Here is a 24,680-nt window from a genome sequence, read left to right as displayed (position 1 = left end):
TGCTCACATGCATACAACAAAAATAATGTTTGGTCTACTTGTAGTAAGATACAAGAGTAAACCTCTCAATCATTTATACTTGGCTTGATCCACTGACTTTCCAAGCACATCTTGATCTAGATGACAACTTGTTGACAATAAGAGTGCTTACAAATTTGCATTTCTCTATTTAAGTATTACATATAAAGATGTCATTCTTTTTATTTCACATGAAGTTCTAATAAATAATTAAGGTCACCCATCCTAAAGATTTCAAATTCGTTTTTAATAGCCTTCACAAAAGCTTAACGATTCGTTGAACCAAAATATATGTACATATAATTATAACAAAATGATGTCATTTTTTTTTCTTGATAAAGAGTGTCTTGTACCAAAATCATTATCACAATTTTTTATATGATCCTTTATTAAGCTTCACCGATATAAAAATATTATTATTTAATTTTAAATGTTCATTTACATACTGCTTACTTCAACGCAAGTTACATTTTATTATTTTTTATTATATTCTCCCAATACTTGATTATAAGTAAAATTATCCCGAATGGTCAGAGAAAATATAAATAATATTAATTTTATTTATTTATTTTTTAAATATTCTTTATTATAAAATAATCAAAATTATTTTTTTAATTCAGAGAAGTGTACTTTGAAATGTCACAACATAATGTAAGAATAATTAAATTATATTTTTATTTAAGTGCAACATTTTTTTTATAATAATTTAGTAAAAAGAAGTATATATTTCGATAGATATAATTTTAGCCATGATTATAATCTATAGTATATATGAATATATAAAACTGATACTTTGGAATAAAATAACTGTAATACTTTTCAATTTTAATTTTCGTAAACAACTTTTTTCATGAACTGATACCTGCTATTAGAATCCTACAAAGAAGTTTTCATAAACCGATACGTGTCTTTGTTGCTGCATGTAGTTTTTGTTGCTGCATGCATGCTTTCATATTCTCTCTGAACCACGACAATTGAAAGGACAATTGAAGAGCATCACGTGAAGAATGATGACAAAACTTCGACATGCACCTCGTATCTCGTGCAATTATTGTTTTTATCATCATAAATCTTGTCGAAGAACACACACTAATGCCTATAAATTCTTACCTGCAAGCACAAACTAAAACACATCACAAAACTCATAATAAGAAATCTGCAAAATCAAAGAATGGGTTATGTTAGGGTTGCTCCTTTGGCTCTCTTCTTGCTTGCCACTTCCAGTATGTACCATTCCATTCTTCTTCATATTCTTTTATTGTTTATGTTTATATATTTCAGAACTACAGAATATTATTATTATGCAGAAGTATTCATTTGTTCTAATTTTAAAATGTGATTCTTAGTAATGTTTCCGATGAAGAAGACAGAGGCAGTAGTATGTTCAGGTCTTTGTTCACCGTTTGAGGTGCCACCATGCGGGTCAGCACGTGACTGTCGTTGTATCCCTGTTGGACTAGTTGTTGGTTTCTGCACTAATCCAAGTGGACTTTCATCTGTGGCAAAGACGATAGATGAACATCCCAACATATGTCAAACTCACGAAGAATGCACGAAGAAAGGAAGTGGCAACTTTTGTGCTCGTTATCCCAATGACTATATGGATTATGGTTGGTGCTTTAACTCTGGTTCTGAAGAACTTAAGGGGTTCTTGGCCATGCCTAGAGCAATCTCCAAGTAATGTGTATGTCTGTGAAAAGTGGTGATGCATGATGCATATGATGCATCTACTCCTACTTCTATAAATTAAAGCTTGTGATGCATCTACTGCTATGAATAAAAAAGAGTGTTCCATGTAACTCATAGTTGGTTACTGTACACTCCTGCCACATGAGTTAATAAACAAAAAGGTTCTCATATTTTCTTTTCGTGGAAATAGACAAGAAAAAAAAAAATAGTTACCATCGAGAAAAAAAAATTGGTACAATGGTGTATGTGTTTTAAGCTAATATAAGAATTGGTTACTCTAAATAGCACCGAACCTTATAGCAGATGACCAAGAAATGCAACAAAGTCAAGTATTGCAGTCAAACACAGGATTTCAAACTGTGAAGATCAAGAACCTCAAAACATGACTTTTTGGTGATAGTGATAACAAAAAAATTATCCTTATTGAGTTAATTTCTTTTAAAAATCCAGTTTAATCTAATTCATAGATTATATGCATTAGGAAACAATATTGCCTCTATTAGCCGACTATTTTCTCTACAGGAGTTTGCCAAACCTTTTGTCGTTGTTACTCTAATCTTACATTGTTCTTGTCCTTCCATCGCTCTACACTTTTTCATCGTTCCATGCTATATCTCAATTTTCTGTTTTTCACCTTCATCCTAGTTGTTCGTCGCCCCAACTGCTCCTTCTCCGCCATTAATCCACCGCTGCTGGATGTTCACCGCCACCCTTCACTTTCCACTGTAAATTAACTCTCGCCTTACCCCTTTTCCTTTCACCACCGATCATTCATCATGCTATCTCTTCGTCATTCGCCAAACCCTTTTACAATGGATAGTGGACTTTGCCAAACCCCTACTTAATAATAGAAATTATGTAAATTAATTTCTTAATACGTATTTAGAAAATTATGTAAATTGATTTTATAATGTGACTCATGAAATACATTTTGGATTTAGAATGTGATTTAATATGATTTAATAAAATAAAATATTTATTGATTAATGTGAGAAGTTATATATATATATAAATAATGATACTTAATAAAAATCTAATTTGATAGAGATTGGAAAAGAATAGAAAATGACTGTCTCTGCAAAGGAAGATGTTAATGGTTAACCATCAAGAAAGAACGTGTAAATAAAGGAATTGCAAGAAATAGATTAAGAAAAGGAGATTAAAGAAATTGCTCACATAGGGACTCTCATGTATCAAGGTAAGTTTTTTTTTATCGGCAAGAAATAATAAATAAATAGGAATTACTTCAGGGGTGATTTAACCCTTATACATACCACAAGATACATACATGACCCATCCAAAAATCTCAACCCATAACTAAATAAACACCTAACAACAGACCCTGAATCCCATAGAAAGCCTTCAATCCAAAAAGCCCAAATTAACACCAAACAAAATGAAAACACCGAAAAAAAATCCAAAATCAGGTTACCTAAAAAATCAATATCTCACAGAAAAACCATCCAAAGAACAACCATACTGCCAAACAGAATCTACCCTGTCAACAACAACCCACCAAACAAAAAGTTAACCAACAAACTTAATCGAATACAAACATACCAAAGGATCAAGATATCAATCTGAAAACGAGAAACTGACTGATTGGACTTTGGATGTGACCCAACACCAAGTCTTCAACTGAGACAAAGAGAAGACTTTTGAGTGATCCACCATACCGCCTGTGAAAATGACCTTATTCCTATGGAACCAAATCTCCCTTACGACCGCAATCCACACACTCCCCAAAACTAAGAATCTAAGCTTTCTCTCTGTGGAGATTGAGTTAATAATATTTGGGTGTGGGACTTGGCTTGGAGAAGAGGTATTTTCGCTTGGGAAATGGAACAGGTTAGTCAACTTTTGGGTGTTGTGCAATTTTCAAGTTCCTCTCATGATATTAAGGATAAATGGGTTTGGAAGGATGGAGGTAACGCTATTCAGTTAACTGCGCGTGTGGTTTTTTAAAGGGTTCGGTAGAGGGGGACTCCTCGAGTTTGTATAACAAATTTTGTAAGATTAAGGTTTTGCCTTCTACTCACATAACTGCCTGGAGGGTTATGGAGAATAAGATTGCTACTAAGGTCAATCTGGCGAGACATGGGGTTGCAATGGACAATTTGCTTTGTTGTTTTTGCGGGGAGAAAGAAGAGACTAGCTACTAGCCATTTGTTCTTTGAATGCATAATAACTTGGCTTGTGTGGAGCCATTACTTTGGAAGGATATTCTAGACTCTAAGTATGGTGGGTGGAGGGGATTAAGGTCTCAAGGTCAGATTTGTAAGGAATCGCTTTGGTAGAGGGACCTTAGGAAGGTGTAGAAGTTAGAGGAGTGGGGTAATGATTTTGAAGACAGAGGTTTGTGGGAAATAGGGGACGAGAAAGAAATAAGGTTTTGGGAGGATAAATGGATGGACAACGTTCCTTTATTGCATAACTTTCCTAGGCTTTTTTCGATATCTTTAGATACTGGTCACACTCTTTCACAAGTTTGGGTTTGGAATAATAAGAATTGGTCATGGAAGTTGAGGTGGAGAAGGAATCTTTTTGTGTGAGAATCCAGTCTGGCTGTTCTTTTATTGCATATGTTGGATAACGAGAGGTTAACAAGAGAGGGTGGATTTAAGCCCGATAAATGGCTCTGGAGGGATGTTAATTCTACGGACTTCTCAGTGAAGGCAACCTATAATATTCTCATGGGGGAGGAGTCTGTAGTGGTTGATGAACTCTTCGTGGAATTCTGGACTTTAAAGACTTTACCTTTGACACAATTTACAGCTTGGAGGGTGCTATGTAATGTCATTCTCACTAAGGAAAATCTCTTGAGACATGGTATACCTTTGGTGAGTGATCGATGTCCCCTGTGTGGTGTGGAAGAAGAGTCGGTAAGACATTTATTTTTTGAATGTAGGATCTCTTGGAGAATTTGGGGTATGTGTCTCGAGTGGCTGGGGTCTTCTTCGATTCTACATTGTGATGCACAAATGCATTTTAGGATGCTTAAACCTATAGGCTTGACATTTGGGTAGGCATTGTAAGTAAAATTTGGAATCACAGGAATAGGGTTGTGTTTGAGAATGGGTGGGTAGATCTAGTGGATGTATTTACTGTGGTACAAAGGAAGACTTGGTCTTGGGTCACGGTAAAAGAAAGATTAGTTGTTTTCTCCTACTCAGACTGGTGTTTGGAACCTCATTGTTGTATGAGGTAAAAGATTGATTTTTTGGGGTTTTTTAACTAATGTTTATGTCTTGGAAGTAGTGGTGTGTTTTGTGCAGGCTTCATTGGATCCTCCTACCTGGCAGGGTTGGATTGATGTGTGTGCCCTTGGGTTGCGCTTGGAAGGTGTTTGTGTTGTGTGCATGCCTGTCTGACTTATGATTTCTTCTCGCAGTTTGGTTGTTGTTTTTTGGCAATTAGGTTTTGGTGTATGCCAGACTGCTGGCAAATACATGGTTTAAGTGTTGCTTTTTGTGTCTATCATGAGGGTGTGTTTCACGGGTGGGTTGATGTTATTGGGGATTTTGTATCTTGTTTTGGTTTTTAATTTTGGGTAATGTGGTGTAAGGTCTGTTGGATTCTTAGTTGGTTGGGTACAAGGAATCTGGTTTTGATTTTTGTATTTTTGTACAAGGGTTGGGGTACCCCTAAAGTGCTTTATTTTATTTATTCTTTGTTGATAAAAAAAAAGAGTTGAAGTCGACAAATCATCTTGAGCCTGCCTCACATTTTTTGCATTTTAACTTATTCGATGCTCCCACTGCCATTAATTTAACTTTTGGAAATATCTGGATTGCTTTGGTGAGTGAGATTTTGCGTCATCGAAATAAGCATATTTTTAAAAAAGGAGTGATTTATCATTTTGAAATTTTTTTCTTTGGCTCAATTGAAGGTTTGGTCTTCGGTTACTTACAAAGTTTCTTCTGTTTGTTTTCCTTTTTAGATTGGTGTCTTAATCCTTTGGTTTACATGTTTTCAATTAAAAACAAGTGATCTTTCTTTGGTTGAATAATTTTTTTTCAGCTGTTTGTGAGGGAAAGTAGTTTTTATTTAAAATATTGGAGACTTTTAGACCAATACGTATAAGAGTTGAATTATTCACATTTTTTTTTCTTACCAATAAAAAAAATAAACTAATTAAACTATATGAAACGGGACACTTAATAAGAATCTCAATCCTTTTACAACAACCATAACCAAATCCTATCATACCACAAGTTTAGACTTCCTTATATTAACTCAAAGCCTACACGAGAGTCTAAAGGGAAAATCAAAGAACCAACCTCTCACACAGTACCTCTGTAACTATCCTTATTTGCTTTAATCTATATTCACTTCTAAACAATCACAATAACAGTAATTCTTATTACTGTTATTGTAAAATTTATTTTATTTTTAAATATTATGATAAAATTTTATATACGGAATCAATATTACAACAAAGGGAAAAAGGATTATTCTGAAATACTTCATCAGATTCAATAATACCCAGAGATTTTTCATCAGCAATTTGGAATAAAATAACTGAAATACTTTTCAATTTTAAATTTTTATAATCAACATTTCTACATACTAATATATGAAAATGTAATGATCTTTTTTAAATGTGAAACGGTTATGATTTTTAAATTCAGTATATTAATTTTTAACTATAATTATACAATTTATAATTCTCTATTGCATATAGTTTCTTCTAAATTTTAATCTATGTATATATATATACAATAAAAGAATTCATTAAAAATGTGAAATTAAATTTAACAAGTTGAAAAAATATTAAACAACTGTTTTAGCCTGTAATAGTAATATATAGGAGGTGTGAAGGTTAAATTTAACGAACTAGCAGGTGTTAGAATCCTAGTGAGAAGTTTTCATAAACTAATACGTGTCTTTGTTACTGCATGCATTTTTTGTTGCTGCATGCATGCATTCATATTCTCTATGATCCAGGACAACTGAGAAGACAAGTAAAGAACATCACGTGAAGAGTGATGACAAAACTTCCAGATGCACCTCGTGTGTCGTACAATCATTGTTTTTATCATCATAAATCTTATCGAAGAACACACACTAATGCCTACAAATTCTTACCTGCAAGCACAAACTAAAACACATCACAAAACTCAGAATAAGAAATCTGCAAAATCAAAGAATGGGTTATGTTAGGGTTGCTCCTTTGGCTCTCTTCTTGCTTGCCACTTCCAGTATGTACCATTCCATTCTTCTTATACTTTTTCATCGTTTCTGTTTACATATTTCAGAACTACAGAAAATTATTATATATACGTGTTCATTTGTTCTAATTTTAAAATGTGATTCTCAGTAATGTTTTCGATGAAGAAGACAGAGGCAGTAGTATGTTCAGGTGTTTGTTCACCATTTGAGATGCCACCATGCGGGTCAAGTGATTGTCGCTGTATCCCTTATGGACTATTTATTGGTGCCTGCACTTATCCAAGGGGACTTTCATCTGTGGCAAAGACGATAGATGAACATCCCAACTTATGTCGATCTCATGGAGAATGCATGAAGAAAGGAAGTGGCAACTTTTGTGCTCGTTATCCTAATGATTATGTGGATTATGGTTGGTGCTTTAACTCTGATTCTGAAGAACTTAAAGGGTTCTTGGCCATGCCTAGAGAAATATCCAAGTAGTGTGAATGGCTGTGAAAAGTGGTGATGCATGATGCATGATGCATCCACTACTACTGCTATAAATTAAAGCTTATGATGCATCTACTGCTATGAATAAAAAGTGTTTCATGTAACTCACAGTTGGTTACTGTAGACTCCTGGCACATGAGTTAATAAACAAAAAGGTTCTCATATTTTCTTTTGTTTCACATATTCTCTACGGCCCCACACAATCCATAGCCAAAAAGTTGCTGTACGATTTAATGCTTGGAGGGAGAATTTCTTTAATAAAATAGGATCATGTTAATAAATATGCTTGAATGATTAGTTATGAAATTAAAAGACCTTTTTAACTAAACGTAATTTTAAAGTACATTAAAAGAAAAATATTACAAAACAATTACAAATTATAGCTTTCGAAATTTTGCATTGACCCAAAAATGGAAACTATTATTGTCGGTCAAACCCACATAAATAAATTTAAAAAATTTAACGTCCGTTCACAAAGAAGAAAAGAAAAAAAAAAAAACATGTAGGCTTAACATACTAAAAGTGGGATAATAAATACATATTATTTTAATAATAAAACATTGTGAAGGTTAAACTTACGCAATTGATTTTATAAACTTTAAAATTAAATAAAAAATTATGTGAAAACTTTATAATAAAATATTTTTAAAATATCAAAGGTTTAACGGATGCCGCAATTGATTTTATAAACTTTAAAATTAAATAAAAAATTATGTGAAAACTTTATAATAAAATATTTTTAAAATATCAAAGGTTTAACGGATGCAAGATTGGCTAACATTTCTAATGATCCAGGTAGGCTAGGCCAACATATAAAAAGATTTTTTGTAATAAAAAAAAATATCAGATAACACTTAAGATTTACTATCCTTCTATATGTTTAAACCCTAATCTCTTTCCTTTTCTACTTAAATCATAGTCTACGATAAATTTCCCAAAACCAGCTCCTCAAAATCGTCATTGGTGAAGCTGCGGGGAAGGTCCATGAAGATGCACGCGGTTGCCTAGTGCCGTTGTTGAAGGTGAGCGGTGGTAGATGGTGGTGAAACGAGTTCCGTTGGTCATTTGAAACTTTGTCGCGCGAGATTTGGTGACAACGAACATGACAGTAGGGGTGCAACAACGATGAACGCGAAGACAACTGCTATTGCAAGTAGTGACGATATCTTTAACAACAAAATACTGAAGCGACGCCGTTGACGACGAGGAGAACAACAGGCACGCATGAAGGAGACACAAGCGACGAAGGCGTGAGCGGATGAGACACAATTTGAGGCTTATTTTAGGGTTCATGATTTCAATTGTTTTTTTGTTTCTAAACTTGTCCTGTGATCCATCCTCCATGGTAGATGGTATTGATCTTTTAAATTTGATTTCTTATTTAAATTAATTTTTGTTCAGATTTAATTTTACTTTAGAAATTTACAAACTTTATTATTGAAATTAAAGTTTAATTTTAATTTGCTAAGAAATTCATATGTAGAGATATAAATGTTATATTTATAGAGAATTTAAAATTCAATTTTAGTTTGAAATTGAGATCCATTTACATATGCATATTCATATTAGTTTGGTTTGGAATAAATCTATATGTAATCATGTTTGATTTTACATACGAATTGTTCGTATGTAATGTCTATTTACATATTGAATTAAATTTGTATGTAAATATCTATATGTAACGTTTATTTATATATGGATTCAGATCTGTATGTAATGTAAATAAATAATTTCTTGTAGTGTTATTTTTTTTTCCAAGATGCTTGAGGCGGTTCACAAAAGAATTAGGAAATCCAAATTAATATTTTTTGGGGATGGGGGCATGAAAAGAGGTTAATATTTTGTGGGGAAGGGGGCATGAAAAGAGGAAAATATCATGGCTGAAATGGAATGATATTTGCATAACTAAGGAGTATGGGGGTTAGGTGTAAAATGTCTAAAACTTTTCAATCTAGCTCTGTTAGGAAAAAGGATGTGGAGGCTCGCCTATAAGACAAAAGGATTGTGTTTAGAGGTGTTACAATCCAAATATAGAGGTTGAAGAAGTCTAGGAGATAAAAATAATATTCTTTTTGGTTAGCAAGAAACAATTAAATTAAATCAGTCACTTAAAATGATTCAACCTCATAAAAAAAAAAGGACAAATATTACCTTTCTTCGCACAAAAATAATAATAAATAGTCTAGGTGGTGTAAGAGTATAAGAAATGGTGATCAATGAGATGGCTTAATGAGAATATTCAGTGGGTTTGTGGGTAATGGAGAAAAAATAAGCTTATGGAATGATACTTGCTTTCTGTGCAATCATCTTATGAGGCCCTTCATAATAGTTCTCAAAATAACAGTTGTTGTATCAAAATAATGTTATGGGTTGTGAGGGCTCCACCAAACCTCATGTTTTAACATGAAGGGTGCTTATGGATTTTTTTTAACAAAGAATAAAATGAATTAAAGTGACATTTAATGTACTTTAAAATTACGTTTAGTCTTTTAATTTCATAACTAATCTTCCAAACATATTTATGAACAAGATCCTAATCATACAGGGAACTTTTTGGTTATGGATTGTGTGGGATAGTAGAGAATATGTGAGCAAAGTGTTCTATTAATTGCTGCAAAGCCATGCATGTAAGCCCCGTACTAAATGAAAAGACAATTAAATAATCCTTTATATAAGTACTTTATATGTAATATAGTTTATGTACCAATTTTTTTTTCTTGATGGTGACTATTTGTCTCTTTTTTTCTTATCTATTTTCAACAAAAGAAAATATGAGAACTTTTTGTTTATTAACTCATGTGGCAGGAGTGTACAGTAACCAACTATGAGTTACATGGAACACTCTTTTTTATTCATAGCAATAGATGCATCATAAGCTTTAATTTCTAGAAGTAGGAGTAGATGCATCATATGCATCATGCATCACCACTTTTCACAGCCATTCACACTACTTGGATATTTCTCTAGGCATGGCCAAGAACCCTTTAAGTTCTTCAGAATCAGAGTTAAAGCACCAACCATAATCCACATAATCATTAGGATAACGAGCACAAAAGTTGCCACTTCCTTTCTTCATGCATTCTCCATGAGATCGACATAAGTTGGGATGTTCATCTATCGTCTTTGCCACAGATGAAAGTCCCCTTGGATAAGTGCAGGCACCAATAAATAGTCCATAAGGGATACAGCGACAATCACTTGACCCGCATGGTGGCATCTCAAATGGTGAACAAACACCTGAACATACTACTGCCTCTGTCTTCTTCATCGAAAACATTACTGAGAATCACATTTTAAAATTAGAACAAATGAACACGTATATATAATAATTTTCTGTAGTTCTGAAATATGTAAACAGAAACGATGAAAAAGTATAAGAAGAATGGAATGGTACATACTGGAAGTGGCAAGCAAGAAGAGAGCCAAAGGAGCAACCCTAACATAACCCATTCTTTGATTTTGCAGATTTCTTATTCTGAGTTTTGTGATGTGTTTTAGTTTGTGCTTGCAGGTAAGAATTTATAGGCATTAGTGTGTGTTCTTCGACAAGATTTATGATGATAAAAACAATAATTGCACGAGATACGAGGTGCATGTCGAAGTTTTGTCATCATTCTTCACGTGATGCTCTTTAATTGTCCTTTCAATTGTCGTGGATCATAGAGAATATGAATGCATGCATGCATGCAGCAACAAAGACACGTATCGGTTTATGAAAACTTCTTTGTAGGATTCTAACACCTGCTAAATGCTAGCTCGTTAAATTTAACCTTCCCACGCCTCCTACATATTACTATTACACGCTAAAACACTTGGTTAATTTTTTCAACTTATTTTAAATTGAATTTCACATTTTTAATGAATTGTTTTATTGTATATATACATATATTAAAATTTAGAAGAAACTATATGTAATAGAGAATTATAAATTGTATAATTATAGTTAAAAATTATTATACTGAATTTAAAAATCATAACTGTTTCACATTTAAAAAAGATCACTTTACATTTTCATATATTAATATGTAAAAATGTTGCTTATAAAAATTTAAAATTGAAAAGTATTAGAATTATTTTATTCCAAAATTGCTTATGAAAATTCTCTGGATATTATTGAATCTGATGAAGTATTTCAGAATAATCCTTTTTTTCCTTCCTTCCTTTAATGTAATATTGATTCAGTATATAAAATTTTATCATAATATTTAAAAATAAAATATAAGAATTTTTATGTTACAATAGATCCAAATAAGAAGGTATTAGTTTGGGATCCTAATTATTTGGGAACCTAATTCATGTGCAATCTTGTAAAATATGTACTTGTGGTTAATGAATATAAGTTTCATAGAAAGTATGAAAGGATGGTAAAATAATCACTAATTATGGGTGCATGTAAAAGATGTCATTAAAAAAAAAAACTATTTTGACATTATCTACTATGTTAATGTCAATAAAAAATTTCCATTTTCTATTTTTAATACTAACACAAGAGTTTATTCACCATCACAATATAGTAATCTTTTACTTATTTATCTTCATTAAGTATTCACTACGTCAATTAATTACAACCAACGTTAAACATTTAAAATAATTTTTTGTGTGAGCCAGAGAAAGATAAGAATACATTATTTAATATTTTGTTTTTTTATTAATAAATAATGAATAAAATATAAACAGAGTATTTTAAGAATGTTTTAACCTTTTATATAAATAAAAAAAAAATTGGAAAACATTCCCTGAGATATGACCTAAAATCCCTGTTTAAGGATCAACCCTAAAAAACAATAAAGGAGAAAAATCCCATAAAAAAAACAGGACCAATATCTTTCTTCCATACTATAACTATATAAATTCTTAAAAAAAAAAACAATCAGACAATCAGACTAAACAACAACTACAAAAACATAGCACATATATAACTTTTGCAAAATGATTAGGTCTTGTCCTACATGAAATTCTTTTAATTATCAAGTTGGGATCTACTTTCACATGACTCCACTCATGGCATCCACATCCAAACAAACATTTGTTGCCTCCATCCAATCATCAGACAATTAAGCTGCAAGATAGAAAACCTTTCCAGCCTTATACTAAGGTAAGATCATGAGATGCAAAGGTATATAGAAAGATCTAACCCAAATGATAACAATATATGCATGCTGGTAAGATTGACAGATCCTATTCACTAAGAAATAACAAACTATGTTAGAGAATTATGAGACATCAACATATGAAATCATGACATATATCATGTTCCTTTAATTCTCAAGCTCTTAATTGTAAAATCATATTGTATAAGATCTTACAAACTATGATTCTCACATTCTATACATTCTTTATAATAGAGATAGACACTTACCTTGATCCATGAGAGTCCTTAAGTGAGCAGTTTCTTTAATCTCATTTTCTCAATCTATCTCTTGGAATTCCTATTCTTGTCATACTCTTTCTTGATGGTCAACCAGTGAGACAACCTCATTTGCAGAGACAGAACCCATTTTTATTCTTTCTCAATCTCCATCAGATTAGGTTTTCATTAAATATCATAAGGTGTATACATATAATTTCTCCCATTAACCAATGGACCTTTTATTTTATTAAATCATATTTTGGTCCAAAGTCCAACATCTATTTCATATGGGCCACATTATAAAATTAATTTACATATTTTTCTAACACTAAGATCTCATACATCTACCAAAAGGCACTCCCCCGTTCCAGTCCACACCCTTTAACAAACCTTTCTTCTAACCTTATTCAACAATAAAGACCAAAACCCAAACAAAACCAAGAAAAACTGTGTAAACAGTAATAACATATACACTTCTCAATGAAGAAAACACCTACCTTCCAATCCAACATCTCATCATAAATACCTTTTAAGTCTCAATCTTTTAAATCTTAACCATCTACCGAAAGATCTACCCTTATTCCATCCCACTCCTTTTAACTTACTTACAACTTTCCTTTTCGTCAAGCTAAATCGAGGTACTACCCACCTAAACAAAACTAACCGTTTTAAAATCCATTCGCATACCCAACTTGCATTTTCTATATTTACTTCTTTCTAAAAACTTCAAGCATTTCTTAGGTTCAATACACCATTGTAAGTATGTAAAATCAATTAATTTTTCTTTATTTTTAATCCAATCCCACATCTTTAGTTGTGTTAAAGAAAATATCTCATCATTATCCACTCTACAGATCATTTTTAAAAATGATTTTTTCCTCTGTTTCCAAATTTCACCAATCATTGCAATCCACGTACATCAAGGGTTGGGATACCCCTTTTGTATCCCTCTTAATTAAATTTCATTCTTTGCTGATAAAAAAAAAATCAAGGAAATTTTATATTTAAAGAATAGATGATTTGTTGTTTCCTATTTTGCCCCACATTTACTTTCCAAAACCATTCCTCTGCTTTCTAGGTTAGTTCTTGTTAGTAATCTATCTATTAGAACTCGCCACGCTACTAGCTGCACCGAAGGTAGCACATTAGTATCCCAAAATGATTTGTATACAGCCCTATATTCCCCACATGTCTCATTCCTTGAGATTTCGTATACAAATTTGACTAAATACCCTAGGTTTTCGTCATTTTTCCACACCCAAGAATCCTCTCTTTCCTTCATTAAACATTTACCTTCTCGACTTAAGCTAATGATACCTAATTTAGTTATGAGCTAATTGAATCTATCCTAATTTAGTTATGAGCTAATTGAATATATCTCGTGCAAGTTGTTTAGTAAACAAATAAACTAATTATTTTTTGTTCCAATGAATTTAATTTAGGGTTTACAATTACCATTTGAAATATGTTCACAAAGGAAATGATGTTTAATCTCAATATGCTTTGTGTTTGAATACATGATAGGATTTTTAATCAAGTTTATAACACTAATATTATCACAGAATAAAGGATTTTATTCAAGATTATCCCCAAATCACTTACCTGTTGTTTTAATCATAAAACTTGTGCACATCAACTCCCTGTAGCTATGTACTCAACTTCTATTGTTGACAAAGCCACACATACTTGCTTCTTACAATGCCATGAGATTAAACTTGATCCAAGTTTATAACACGTTCCACTTGTACTTTTCCTGCTCATCTTACATCCTACAAAGTCAGAGTCATAATAGGTAAATAAATTTAAAGAAACATGACAAGGATACCACAAACCAACTTCATTAGTTCCTTGCAAGTTACACAAACCAACTTCATTAGTACCACAACCTCAACATGAGCAATGAGATGAAGGGAACAGCTCGCCCGTCGACGAGGGGATTTCCCGAGTGGATCCTCGTCGAGAGCGGGGTTTCCTTAGGTCAGAGCATACATGGCGAGTAGCATTGGCGGCAGGCGATTTTGCAGAGATTGTGCTCCTCGTGGCACTTAGTGCTCACCAGAGTAAGCTACATGGCGAGTTATTCCCTACATGGGTAACTTGTCGCGTGGCGAGGTGAATGTAGGTGGCCTCGGTTTTGGGCGTTTCGGTAAAGTTGAATGTTGCTTTGAGGTAACTTGTTGGTTATATTTTTGGGTATGTTTTTCTCACTTTATGGTTGTTCTGCTCCAACCATAAAGGAGAGTTTCTTTTGTGGATGATATAGGAAGTCCACTCCTTTAATTTTATTTATTCATTGTTGATAAAAAAAATTAGTTCCTTGCAAGATTTAAAATGTGACCCCTTTGGTGCAAATTGAAACATTGCACACACTAGTACAAAACAACTAATTAACGACGGTTAAAAAGGTCATACAAAGACAGTTCCCGAATCGTCGTTATAAAATCACTTTAACGACGGTTCTAGAACCGTCATTGTTCTACCAATTAACAATATTTTAAAATAAATACACTTATAACGACAGTTCTAATGGAGAACCGTCGTTATAAGTGTGCTTTTTTTAAGTTTTTATTATTATATATTTACTCTAATCTAATCCTACATAAAATATCAAATTTCCAGAACAATAATACATGTAATATCATAATTTAAATATAAAAAAGTGTACAAAAAGTTCTATAAATATATGAAAAAGTTTTGTGTAATTCTAAAGTGTTATACATGGTTACCTTAAGGTACATCCAAGTGAGTTTCTTTGCATTTACACTTGCATTTCTCCCCCCACTCAACATGTTATATCCAGAATAAGCACTGAAATAATAAGAGTTCATGTTAGAACACACATAAGATTATGTAATGTAATATATGAGTAATAAATAAATTTGTGAATGTAATGTAATCATAATGGTTTGATAAATCTCTAATTTATACTAGAAAACATCATGTAAAATTTCATAATTTTCTTATAAGTGTAAGTATGAGAACTAAAATCTCAAAATACCTAAAAAATACCTAAATAATACGAAAAAATAAAAAAAATAATGATAGTAAATGATGGATTTTTGGAATTTTGGTAGGTTTAAGGTTTAGGATTTATTGATAAAAACATAAAATGGTCCAATTTTTCTGACACGTTCTCGCTCAAGCGAGATGTAGGTCGCTTGAGCGAGAAAGGCGTCGATTTTTAAAGACGTCTTTGAAGTATTCTCGCTCAAGCGAGAATGAGCTCGCTTGAGGGAGATTCTCTGTTGCTGATTTGGACTTTTTGGCGTTTTTATGCGTTCTGAGACCTTCCAGCTTTCTCTTTTTAGCTGCTATCATTCCTCTTTAGCCCAATATCTCCATTCTTCTATAGAAATCAAAATTAACACCAAATTTGGGAATAAAATACTCCTATTTAAATAAAGATCATAAAATATGTAAAAAAAAGGTATATAAATTCATAAATTAGGGATTATTTTATATGTAATTTAACAATTAATACTCATAGGTGCCTATATTTTAATATGAAATATTACTGAAATTATACACTTATCACTCTCCTCAACTTAGAATCTTGCTTGTCCTCAAACAAAGTAAATGAATATATTTGAATTTAAATATCAAACAGCTTAATTCACTAAACAACCGATCAAATTAGAAACTTATGATGCTTCCAAATTTAAATATAGAAAAATATAGACACAATCAACTTCCAAGATTAAATCAAAACAAATAAATGATAATTCATTAAGGAATTTATTTTCATATGCTCATAGGTAAGTGTTTCTCTCTATTTTCACTGAATCATAACAAATCACAGTTGTTTTTCATTTCATCTTCACATCACAAACATATTACAAACATGAATCTTGAGGTCTTTTCCAGGGTTGTAATCAGGCGGGGCTTCCAAAAAATATTGATTTTTCAGATAACAAAATGCACATATTAAAGAAGAACATACCTACAATCCAATTATAAAGAACATATATGTTATCTAATCACCATTTTCTTTTGAGTTCACATTTTTCCTCATTTTTCTTTCTACCTTTTTATGATTTTTAACATGATTTTTTTTTTCTCTTTTTATTTTTTTTTATAAGGCATAATCTACCAGCTAGAGAAAGGAATTTACCTTTCCATAAACCCAATCTACCCCATAACTTACCAAGCACTCCTTCCCAGAAAGCACGTCTCTTATAATTCCCTCCTACCGTCACTCCATATAAGTAAAAGGTGCCTTCATAATTCTGCAGTTAAGAATTGTTGCAAAACTCATAATTAATCTGATTTGCACTCACACCCACTCCACCAACCTTACTCTTAGAGTAGTTAACTTTAAGCCCAGAGACAAGTTCAAAACACTTCAAGAATGTTTTTAAAGTCATAACACTTTAGGTGTCAACTTTACAAAAAAAAATTATATCATTTGTGTACTGCAACATACTCACATTTATCCGCCTTACACCAACCTCAACACATTTCAAAAACTTCTTCTCTTGGTGACACCTTCCACAAAAATCAACACATCTAAACCCAACATTGTCAACACCCTCCCTCAAACAACACAAATGTAAAAAAATAATAACTTAGAGTTGGTGACATAAATTCTCCTTAGCGCTTTCAAATCAAAATTTTCTCACATCTCCTGTAACACCATCGCCACCAACCACCACCGAATTAATTCTCCTCCGCGTTTCCAATCCAAAATTTTCTCCTTAGACACCTTACAACACCGGCACCACTAACAACCACCTGATTCTCCCTCATGCTTCCAATCTTCCAATTCGCAACAACTTACACTTCAAGAAAATCATTAAATAGAAACCAATTTTAGAGACAAAAAATAATTAGTTGTTATAGTGACTAAAATAGAGACCATTTTAGAGACTAAATTTTTTTTTGGGTTTCTAAATTAGTTTCTATTATTGTTAAATGGTTTTTAAATTGGTATCTAATTAGCTACCAAGATTTTTGCTACCAAATTTAGAATCTAAATAATTGGTAGTTAAAACCTTGATAGCTAATTAGATACCAATTTAGAAACTATTTAACTATAATAGAAACTAATTTAGAAACCAAAAATTTTTTAGTCTCTAAAATGATCTCTAATTTAGTCACTATAGGAACTAATTATTTTTATCCTCTAAAATTTGTTTCTATTCCTTGATTTTCTTGTAGTGTTAGACCCCTTTCACATGTTCTCTCCCTCTTTGCTCCCAAACCCTAGGTTACTAGCTCCCAGTCTCTCTCCCAATCCCCACTTTCCTCAAACAACCTTCAAAATATTATACATCCCAATTTAAAAAAAAAATTGGATGACATTTACTAAACAATAATTTGTCACGTAAACATCACTTGTCACATAGGCCTTGCCACGTAAGCATCACTTCACTTGGATATTGGTGTCAAAATAATATTTCTCTTACTCTAAACATATGTTTGGGTTAAGGGGTGGCACTGTAGCACAAATGGATTTGAGGGTGTCACCCCGTTTGATTCTGTGAGAGGGAGAGGGTGAGGGTGAGATTAAGTGGAAACATGGGTGGTTTTCGGTTCCTCTCAAATATGAAGAGAAAGGAGAGTGACTAAAGAGGAAAGCCACGTAGGATGTAATGAAATACCATCCTGCCCTTACTTTTTTTCACGTTACACAGTTGCATACATTGTCATTACATAGCTTTGCAGCAGGGATCCTCGAACAGTAACACTCGATCACTTGTCGTGAAGATTTATTCACCGTCTTCGTCCTCACGTGCCCCATGTTTCTTCTTCTTCCTCTGCGGCTTCTCTTCTCTATATCTTTTCTCTCACACTGCTCCTTCAAATTTAGGTTTTGATATTAACTTGGGCTTCCTTTTTTTCACTATGGGCTTCAACTTTTCAAAAAAAAAATTACATTACTTTGTTTCTTCCTGTACCCCTTTATATTCTTATATCACCCTTATAAATTAAAAATAAATAGGTTTTATATTATATATTTTGACAACTACTTAATATGTTCTAAATATCCATTTACTTTTTAAAATATATTAATTTTGTTAATAATAATAATGAAAAACATTATTAATTATAATTATATATATATAATATAATTTAAAGAATCATAAATAATATTGAAATTATTTAAATAAATTAACTTAAGTAACAAAATTAATTTAAATTAATAAAATGGAAAATAATAAAATTATACTTACATTTAAAATTATATTTAATTATTTCTTTGAATTTTATATTTTTTCTTTTATTTATAAATGAAACTTTAAATTATTTTAATTAACTAAAATATGCACAAAATTAATAATTATTTATTCTTTTCTTATATATATGGGTAAATTTGTAATTTTACAACTTACACTATTCAAAATAATTTAAAATACTCTTACAATCATCATATCACTCACGTATTTCAATAAATTTTCCTCACACATTCGATCTAAGATAACACAATCCAAACAACATCAACTTTCTTTCCACTTTCTTCTCAAATCTTCGCACTTTCACTCTTTCACACCCTCAACTTTCCACTCCACCACACCCTCTAATCGAAACAAAGCCTAAAATATTTTTAGGATTAAGATGTTGAAACTACTTTGTTTGGAATAAAAATGTTTATGCCTTTTGATCTTCACAGTAATGTGGTTAAGATTAAGGTGCTGACCCATCAAATTAAAAGCATTGACATCTCTAAATAATACTATTTTAAAAACATTGGTTTTATTTTTTAATTTGAAATTTTAATAAATATTATTATATTATTAATGTGGGTTGTGAAGTGTATGTATTTTTTTAGTTAGTATCAAAGAAACATTTGCTAAGATTAATGATTTAGTGCTATTTTAAGTCACCAATTCTTATTTTAGCTTAAAAAACTGATCCACCAATATACCAATTTTTTTGTTGAGGTAACTATTTGTCTCTTTTTTCTTATCTATTTCCAACAAAAGAAAATATCATAACCTTTTTGTTTATTAACTCATGTGCCAAGAGTCTACAGTAAGCAACTACGACTTGGATGGAACAGTCTTTTTATTCATAGCAGTAGATGCATTACAAGCTTAACTTTTATTTATAGAAGTAGTGGTAGACGCATCATATGTGCATCACCACTTTTCACAGCGATACACATTACTTGGAGATTGCTCTAGGCATTGCCAAGAAACCTTTAAGTTCTTCAGAACCAGAGTTAAAGCACCAACCATAATCGACATAATGATTGGGATAACGAGCACAAAAGTTTCCACTTCCTTTCTTCATGCATTCTCCATGAGATTGACATAAGTTGGGATGTTCATCTATCATCTTTGACACAGATGAAAGTCCAGTTGGATAAATGCAGAAACCAACAAATAGTGCAATAGGGATGCAGCGACAATCACGTGAGCCGCATGGTGGCACCTCAAACGGTGAACAAGCACCTGAACAGTCTACAGCTTCTATCTTCATTGGAAACATTACTAAGAATGACATTTCAAAGTCAGAACAAATGAACACGTATATATATGTAATAACTTTCCAAAATATATAAACAGAAACGATAGAAAACATATGAAGAAGAATGAAAAGGTACATACTGGAAGTGGCAAGCAAGAAGAGAGCCAAAGGAGCAACCCTAACATAAGCCATTCTTTGATTTTGCAGATTTGGTTTTCTGAGTTTTGTGATGCGTTATAGTTTCTTCTTGCAGATGAGAATTTATAGGCATTAGTGTTTTCTTGAACAAGATTTATGATGATAAAAAAATTGATTGTAAGAGACTCGAGCTGCATGCTGAAGTTTTGTAATCACTCATCACCACGTTAAGCTATTACTTAATGGTCTCTGTTTAGCTGTGGTCGATTATAGGGAATGGGAATAGGGAATATGAATGCATGCATGCAGGCCGCAACAAAGACACGTATCAGTTCATGAAAACTTCTGAGTAGGATTCTAACACCTAGTGTGCTAGATTGTTAAATTTAAAGTTCCCAAACTTCACATATAATATGTTTAATTTTTTTAATATATTGAACTTAATTTTACATTTTATAATGAATTATTTTATTGTATATTGACATATATATATATATATATATAGTTTTTAAGAGAGAAAAAAAGACAGAGAAATAAATGTATAATTATTATTAAAAATTAATATAATTTTTAAAAAAATAACCTTTCACTATAAGAAAATCATTAAATAAAAACCAATTTTAGAAAAATATTCTTGACTTAATTAAAAATTATTTTGAACAATAACTCCTAATATTGGTTTCTCTCTGACAATATACTTGGTTATGGAAGGAGAATAAGAATGACAGATTGGATGTTTAAATCACTGTGGAATTTAAAAACAACACCATCAACTCGTCACTCAGGTTGGAGAGTAATCCATAATAGGCTTACAAAGGTGAATCTTTTTAAAAGGAGTGTCTTAATGTTAGGTGTGTGTTCTGCAATGAAGAAGATGAGACAAAAGCCATTTGTCTAAACTGCAGAATTTCTACTACAGTCTAGAAGATGTGTGGTAGGTGGGTTAACTTGTTGAATTAAAGAGTCATGAACCCTGAAAATTGTTGAAGCAAGAAAATTTCATGGCTTCATGATTACTCAAAAGGGAATTGAAGTCAATTCGGATAAATGTGAAATTATTTTGAACATGCAATCCAACAATGAGGTTGAGTATGAAGTTTTAATAGCAAGATTAAAGTTGGCACACGAATTAGGAGTGAAGAAACCCAAGTACTACATTGATAGTGATTCCCAATTGGTGACAAGTCAAGTTAATCGAGAATATCAAGCCAAAAAAAACCCTACCACAAAAATATTATCACAATGTGAAGAATTTGAACAAGCATTTTGATAAGTTTAACACGTGTATCGGCACACTAACGACCGAGGAGATGTTTTATCAAACTCGCCAATATTGAGAAAGTAGGAATCAAACTTTTATTCAATAAATTCTCAACACAACAAGTAGAATCCTAATTAATTAAAAAAAAATATAATCGATTATCCACTTAAAACAACAACATAATCAATTATGGACAAGGTATAATCAATTATCACTATAAAAAAAAGTCATGATCTAATATTGGCGTTTCTGCAGTGATCAGATTATACACAGATGCATTCCTGACCAGGAGATTCCATCTGTGCTAAATTTTTGTCATGCTTCATCTGGTGGAGGACACTTTACTGCACAACGTACTGCAAGGAAGGTACTAGATTGTGGTTTCTTTTGGCCAACCATTTTTAGAGATGCATGGACCGTCTCATCCACATGTGAGAGGTGTCAAAGAGCAGGCACAACTATCTCCAAAAAAAGAACAGATGCCCCAGCAACCCATGCTATTTTGTGAAGTCTTTGATGCGCCAAAGTATATGTAAAGCATAATTGATTATAAACTCAACAAGTCACAAAATCAATTAGCTTTAAAGTATAACCTGTTATTTACTAAAAAAACTCACATAATCAATTTTTTGTGTTATGAATTCTAACTTCTTCATTTTCCATGCATGAATTGCATAAATGGAAAGGAATAAGAGAATAAAATTACATTTGTCACGTTGTCTTTCTCACCCTTTCTTAGCTAGACACCTATTTACGATGTTTCGTACTTTTTCACGCCTTCCTTTCCTTGCTCACGAATCCAAACACTAAACACACCTCCAAATTTATCTTGGTCTACAATTACTAAGAGGTAGGGAAATTTTTCACACTAAATTTGTATACAACTTTCAGACTTGTCAAAGCATCATTTCCCAAAATTTTAATAAAAATGAAAACTTCATTTACATATATTGGATGTTTCATATTTCATACGTATGATGATGAAGCCATTGAAACTACGATGAAAAGAAAACTAATTTTTCAACAAGAGTTTGAAAAAATTTAAGGTGGAAATTAACAATCCCATAATATATAGTGTCACTGTAGATGTATTAAAGATCTCACATCGATCGAGAATGTAAACCTCACCATATAAATCTCATATAAATTAGATATACAATTGAATAATCTCATATCGATTAGATATATAAGTGAATGTAAATCTTACTTTATATACCTTAATTTTATGAGATTGAAGATTAACTTAAACTTAAATTTCACTTCTGGATTTTTAATCTTCACAGTTTTCTTGGTCATTAAGTGCTATTTAAGCAAATGACATATCAACACTAAAGCAATCAATATAATATATGAAGGGATAATTTTCCTCTGTTGCAGCCCCAAACACCTCCTAGTGAATCTATGGCTGTGTGGAGAAGGGCGAGAGAGGAGGAGGAGATTCGGAGAAGACAGGCGGTGTGTCGTCATCATCAGCACTTGGCAAAGTCTTCTACAACTTTCTTCTTTTCAAACTTTCCAGAAAATCATGGTGAATATGAAATGTTCAGACTGTTTCAGAAATGGGCCAGGGTTAAAGAAGTTTTCATCTCTAAACGCTTGAACAGATGGGGCAGAAGGTTTGGTTTCGTAAGGTTTTTTGAGGTGGGTAATGCTCTAAGCTTGGAGAGGGAGTTAGATAACTGCTTCATCGGAAACATGAAACTTCACGTTAATGTACCAAGGTACAGGAGGGAAAGCTTCGAGAGTAAAGGTAGTGTTCATTCGCTGGAGGAGAAAAGTAGAAGTGGTGGGCCTCCCTTTTGAAACACACAGAGGAAGAATAAGGAGGTGTGGATGGAGAAAAGAGGGAAAGAAGTTATTGGGAATGAAGTAGGGAAGGATGTTATCGGAAACGGTCTAGGTAAGCAATCATACGCTGATGTAGTAAGAAGGCCATTTCGTGATGCTTGGAAAGGGCCTTCTTTTACGACTAAAGCGAGTATCTTACCGTGGATGAAGAACAGCATGGTTGGTCACATGAAGCCGAAGTGCGAACATGAGGCTCTGCAAGAAGAATGTTTTAAGGAAGGGTTGAGCATGCTTATAATACATTTTTTGGGAGACAATCTTGTTTTGTTGTCATCTAAGTCCGGTGAGAAAATAGAGGATATAGTGAAGTCTAATGCTGAATGGTTCAATTGTTTCTTTGAGGAACTTAAACCTTGGTCAAAATCTCTCGTGGTCAGTTACAAGCGGGTGTGGATTAGATGTTATGGGCTGCCTATTCACTTATGGAGCAAGGAGTGTTTCTCGAAAGTGATAGAGGATATGGCAACGCTGATGGAGGTGGATGAAGCCTCTTTGGATTGGACTCGGGTGGAGTATGCGCGGTTTCAATTAAGAATTTTGAGATCTCGTAAGGTAGATTTGTCCAAAGGCTTTCAGATTAATGGGTGTCTGTATAATATTACGCTGGAGGAGGAGATGAACTATTATGATGGAGTCAAGTTCGGGTGTAATTGTGAACATAGTCTTGAAGGATCATCGGATAGTGTATCTTCTTTTGAAACTTTTGTTGAAGATTCTCTTTTTTCGGCGAATCTGAGTAATGAAAAGGGGGGGAACGGAGAAGGAAGCAGGGGGTGGTCGGAGGAAAACAAAAGGGAAGGGAAGGGGTAGTCTACGAATAAGACAAAAACGGTGCTAGAAAAGGAAGGTGCAGAAGATCTTGTGTCAGGTCAGGGAAAGGTTGTTTCATCTTTCACAAAAGAGGAGGTGAGTTTGCAGGGAGGATCAGAGGAGGGGACAGCAGCTTCGGCCACTCAACAGGTCAATGTGGCGTGTGGGGATATACAAAGTTCCCTGGTCAACTTAGTAAAAGTGGGGGAGTCTACTAACTCCCTAAACGAAAGCCCAGTGTTATCTAAAACCCATTTGCAGTTTAGCGGACCAGAGGCCCATGTGGACATCGAAGCTAGGTGTGCACCAGTTTCAGAAAAATTTCTCGAAAGCGTCTGTGCATTGGGTCCTGATGATGTACAGTCACCAATGCCGGAGAGTCCGAGGGTGGAGCAACCATTGAAGCACTCTTTTATTGTTAATAGAGGGGGTGATTGTTCGTTGAGTAGGGTAAACAATTCTCTATCTGAATCGAGTAGCTGTCGGAAGCTTATG

At 32.8% G+C, this 24,680-nt stretch overlaps 4 protein-coding genes across 4 annotated transcripts; 2 read left to right on the top strand and 2 right to left on the bottom strand.

The window, feature by feature from the left end:
* The first annotated feature begins 1,082 nt into the window (after positions 1 to 1,082).
* On the top strand, positions 1,083 to 1,877 carry LOC137821135 (albumin-1-like). The gene is made up of 2 exons (XM_068625585.1): positions 1,083 to 1,241; positions 1,365 to 1,877. The coding sequence occupies exons 1-2, from the start codon at positions 1,190 to 1,192 to the stop codon at positions 1,697 to 1,699; spliced, it is 387 nt and encodes a 128-aa protein (XP_068481686.1). The 5' UTR covers positions 1,083 to 1,189; the 3' UTR covers positions 1,700 to 1,877.
* A 4,914-nt stretch (positions 1,878 to 6,791) lies between these two features.
* Positions 6,792 to 7,532, top strand: LOC137821156 (albumin-1-like). The gene is made up of 2 exons (XM_068625623.1): positions 6,792 to 6,908; positions 7,028 to 7,532. Exons 1-2 carry the CDS (start codon positions 6,857 to 6,859, stop codon positions 7,357 to 7,359), a joined length of 384 nt encoding a protein of 127 aa, XP_068481724.1. The 5' UTR covers positions 6,792 to 6,856; the 3' UTR covers positions 7,360 to 7,532.
* Positions 7,533 to 10,138: 2,606 nt separating this feature from the next.
* On the bottom strand, positions 10,139 to 10,917 carry LOC137821147 (albumin-1-like). The gene is made up of 2 exons (XM_068625610.1): positions 10,767 to 10,917; positions 10,139 to 10,647 (listed from the first exon to the last, which is right to left on the bottom strand). Exons 1-2 carry the CDS (start codon positions 10,816 to 10,818, stop codon positions 10,316 to 10,318), a joined length of 384 nt encoding a protein of 127 aa, XP_068481711.1. The 5' UTR covers positions 10,819 to 10,917; the 3' UTR covers positions 10,139 to 10,315.
* Positions 10,918 to 19,646: 8,729 nt separating this feature from the next.
* Positions 19,647 to 20,407, bottom strand: LOC137821164 (albumin-1-like). Its single transcript, XM_068625635.1, has 2 exons — positions 20,269 to 20,407; positions 19,647 to 20,151 (listed from the first exon to the last, which is right to left on the bottom strand). Exons 1-2 carry the CDS (start codon positions 20,318 to 20,320, stop codon positions 19,823 to 19,825), a joined length of 381 nt encoding a protein of 126 aa, XP_068481736.1. The 5' UTR covers positions 20,321 to 20,407; the 3' UTR covers positions 19,647 to 19,822.
* Between the last annotated feature and the right edge of the window lie 4,273 nt (positions 20,408 to 24,680).

Source organism: Phaseolus vulgaris, chromosome 11, assembly GCF_000499845.2.
Source record: "Phaseolus vulgaris cultivar G19833 chromosome 11, P. vulgaris v2.0, whole genome shotgun sequence".
In the NCBI taxonomy this organism is placed as follows: domain Eukaryota; kingdom Viridiplantae; phylum Streptophyta; class Magnoliopsida; order Fabales; family Fabaceae; genus Phaseolus; species Phaseolus vulgaris.
This window is presented reverse-complemented; position numbering and strand designations above follow the sequence as displayed.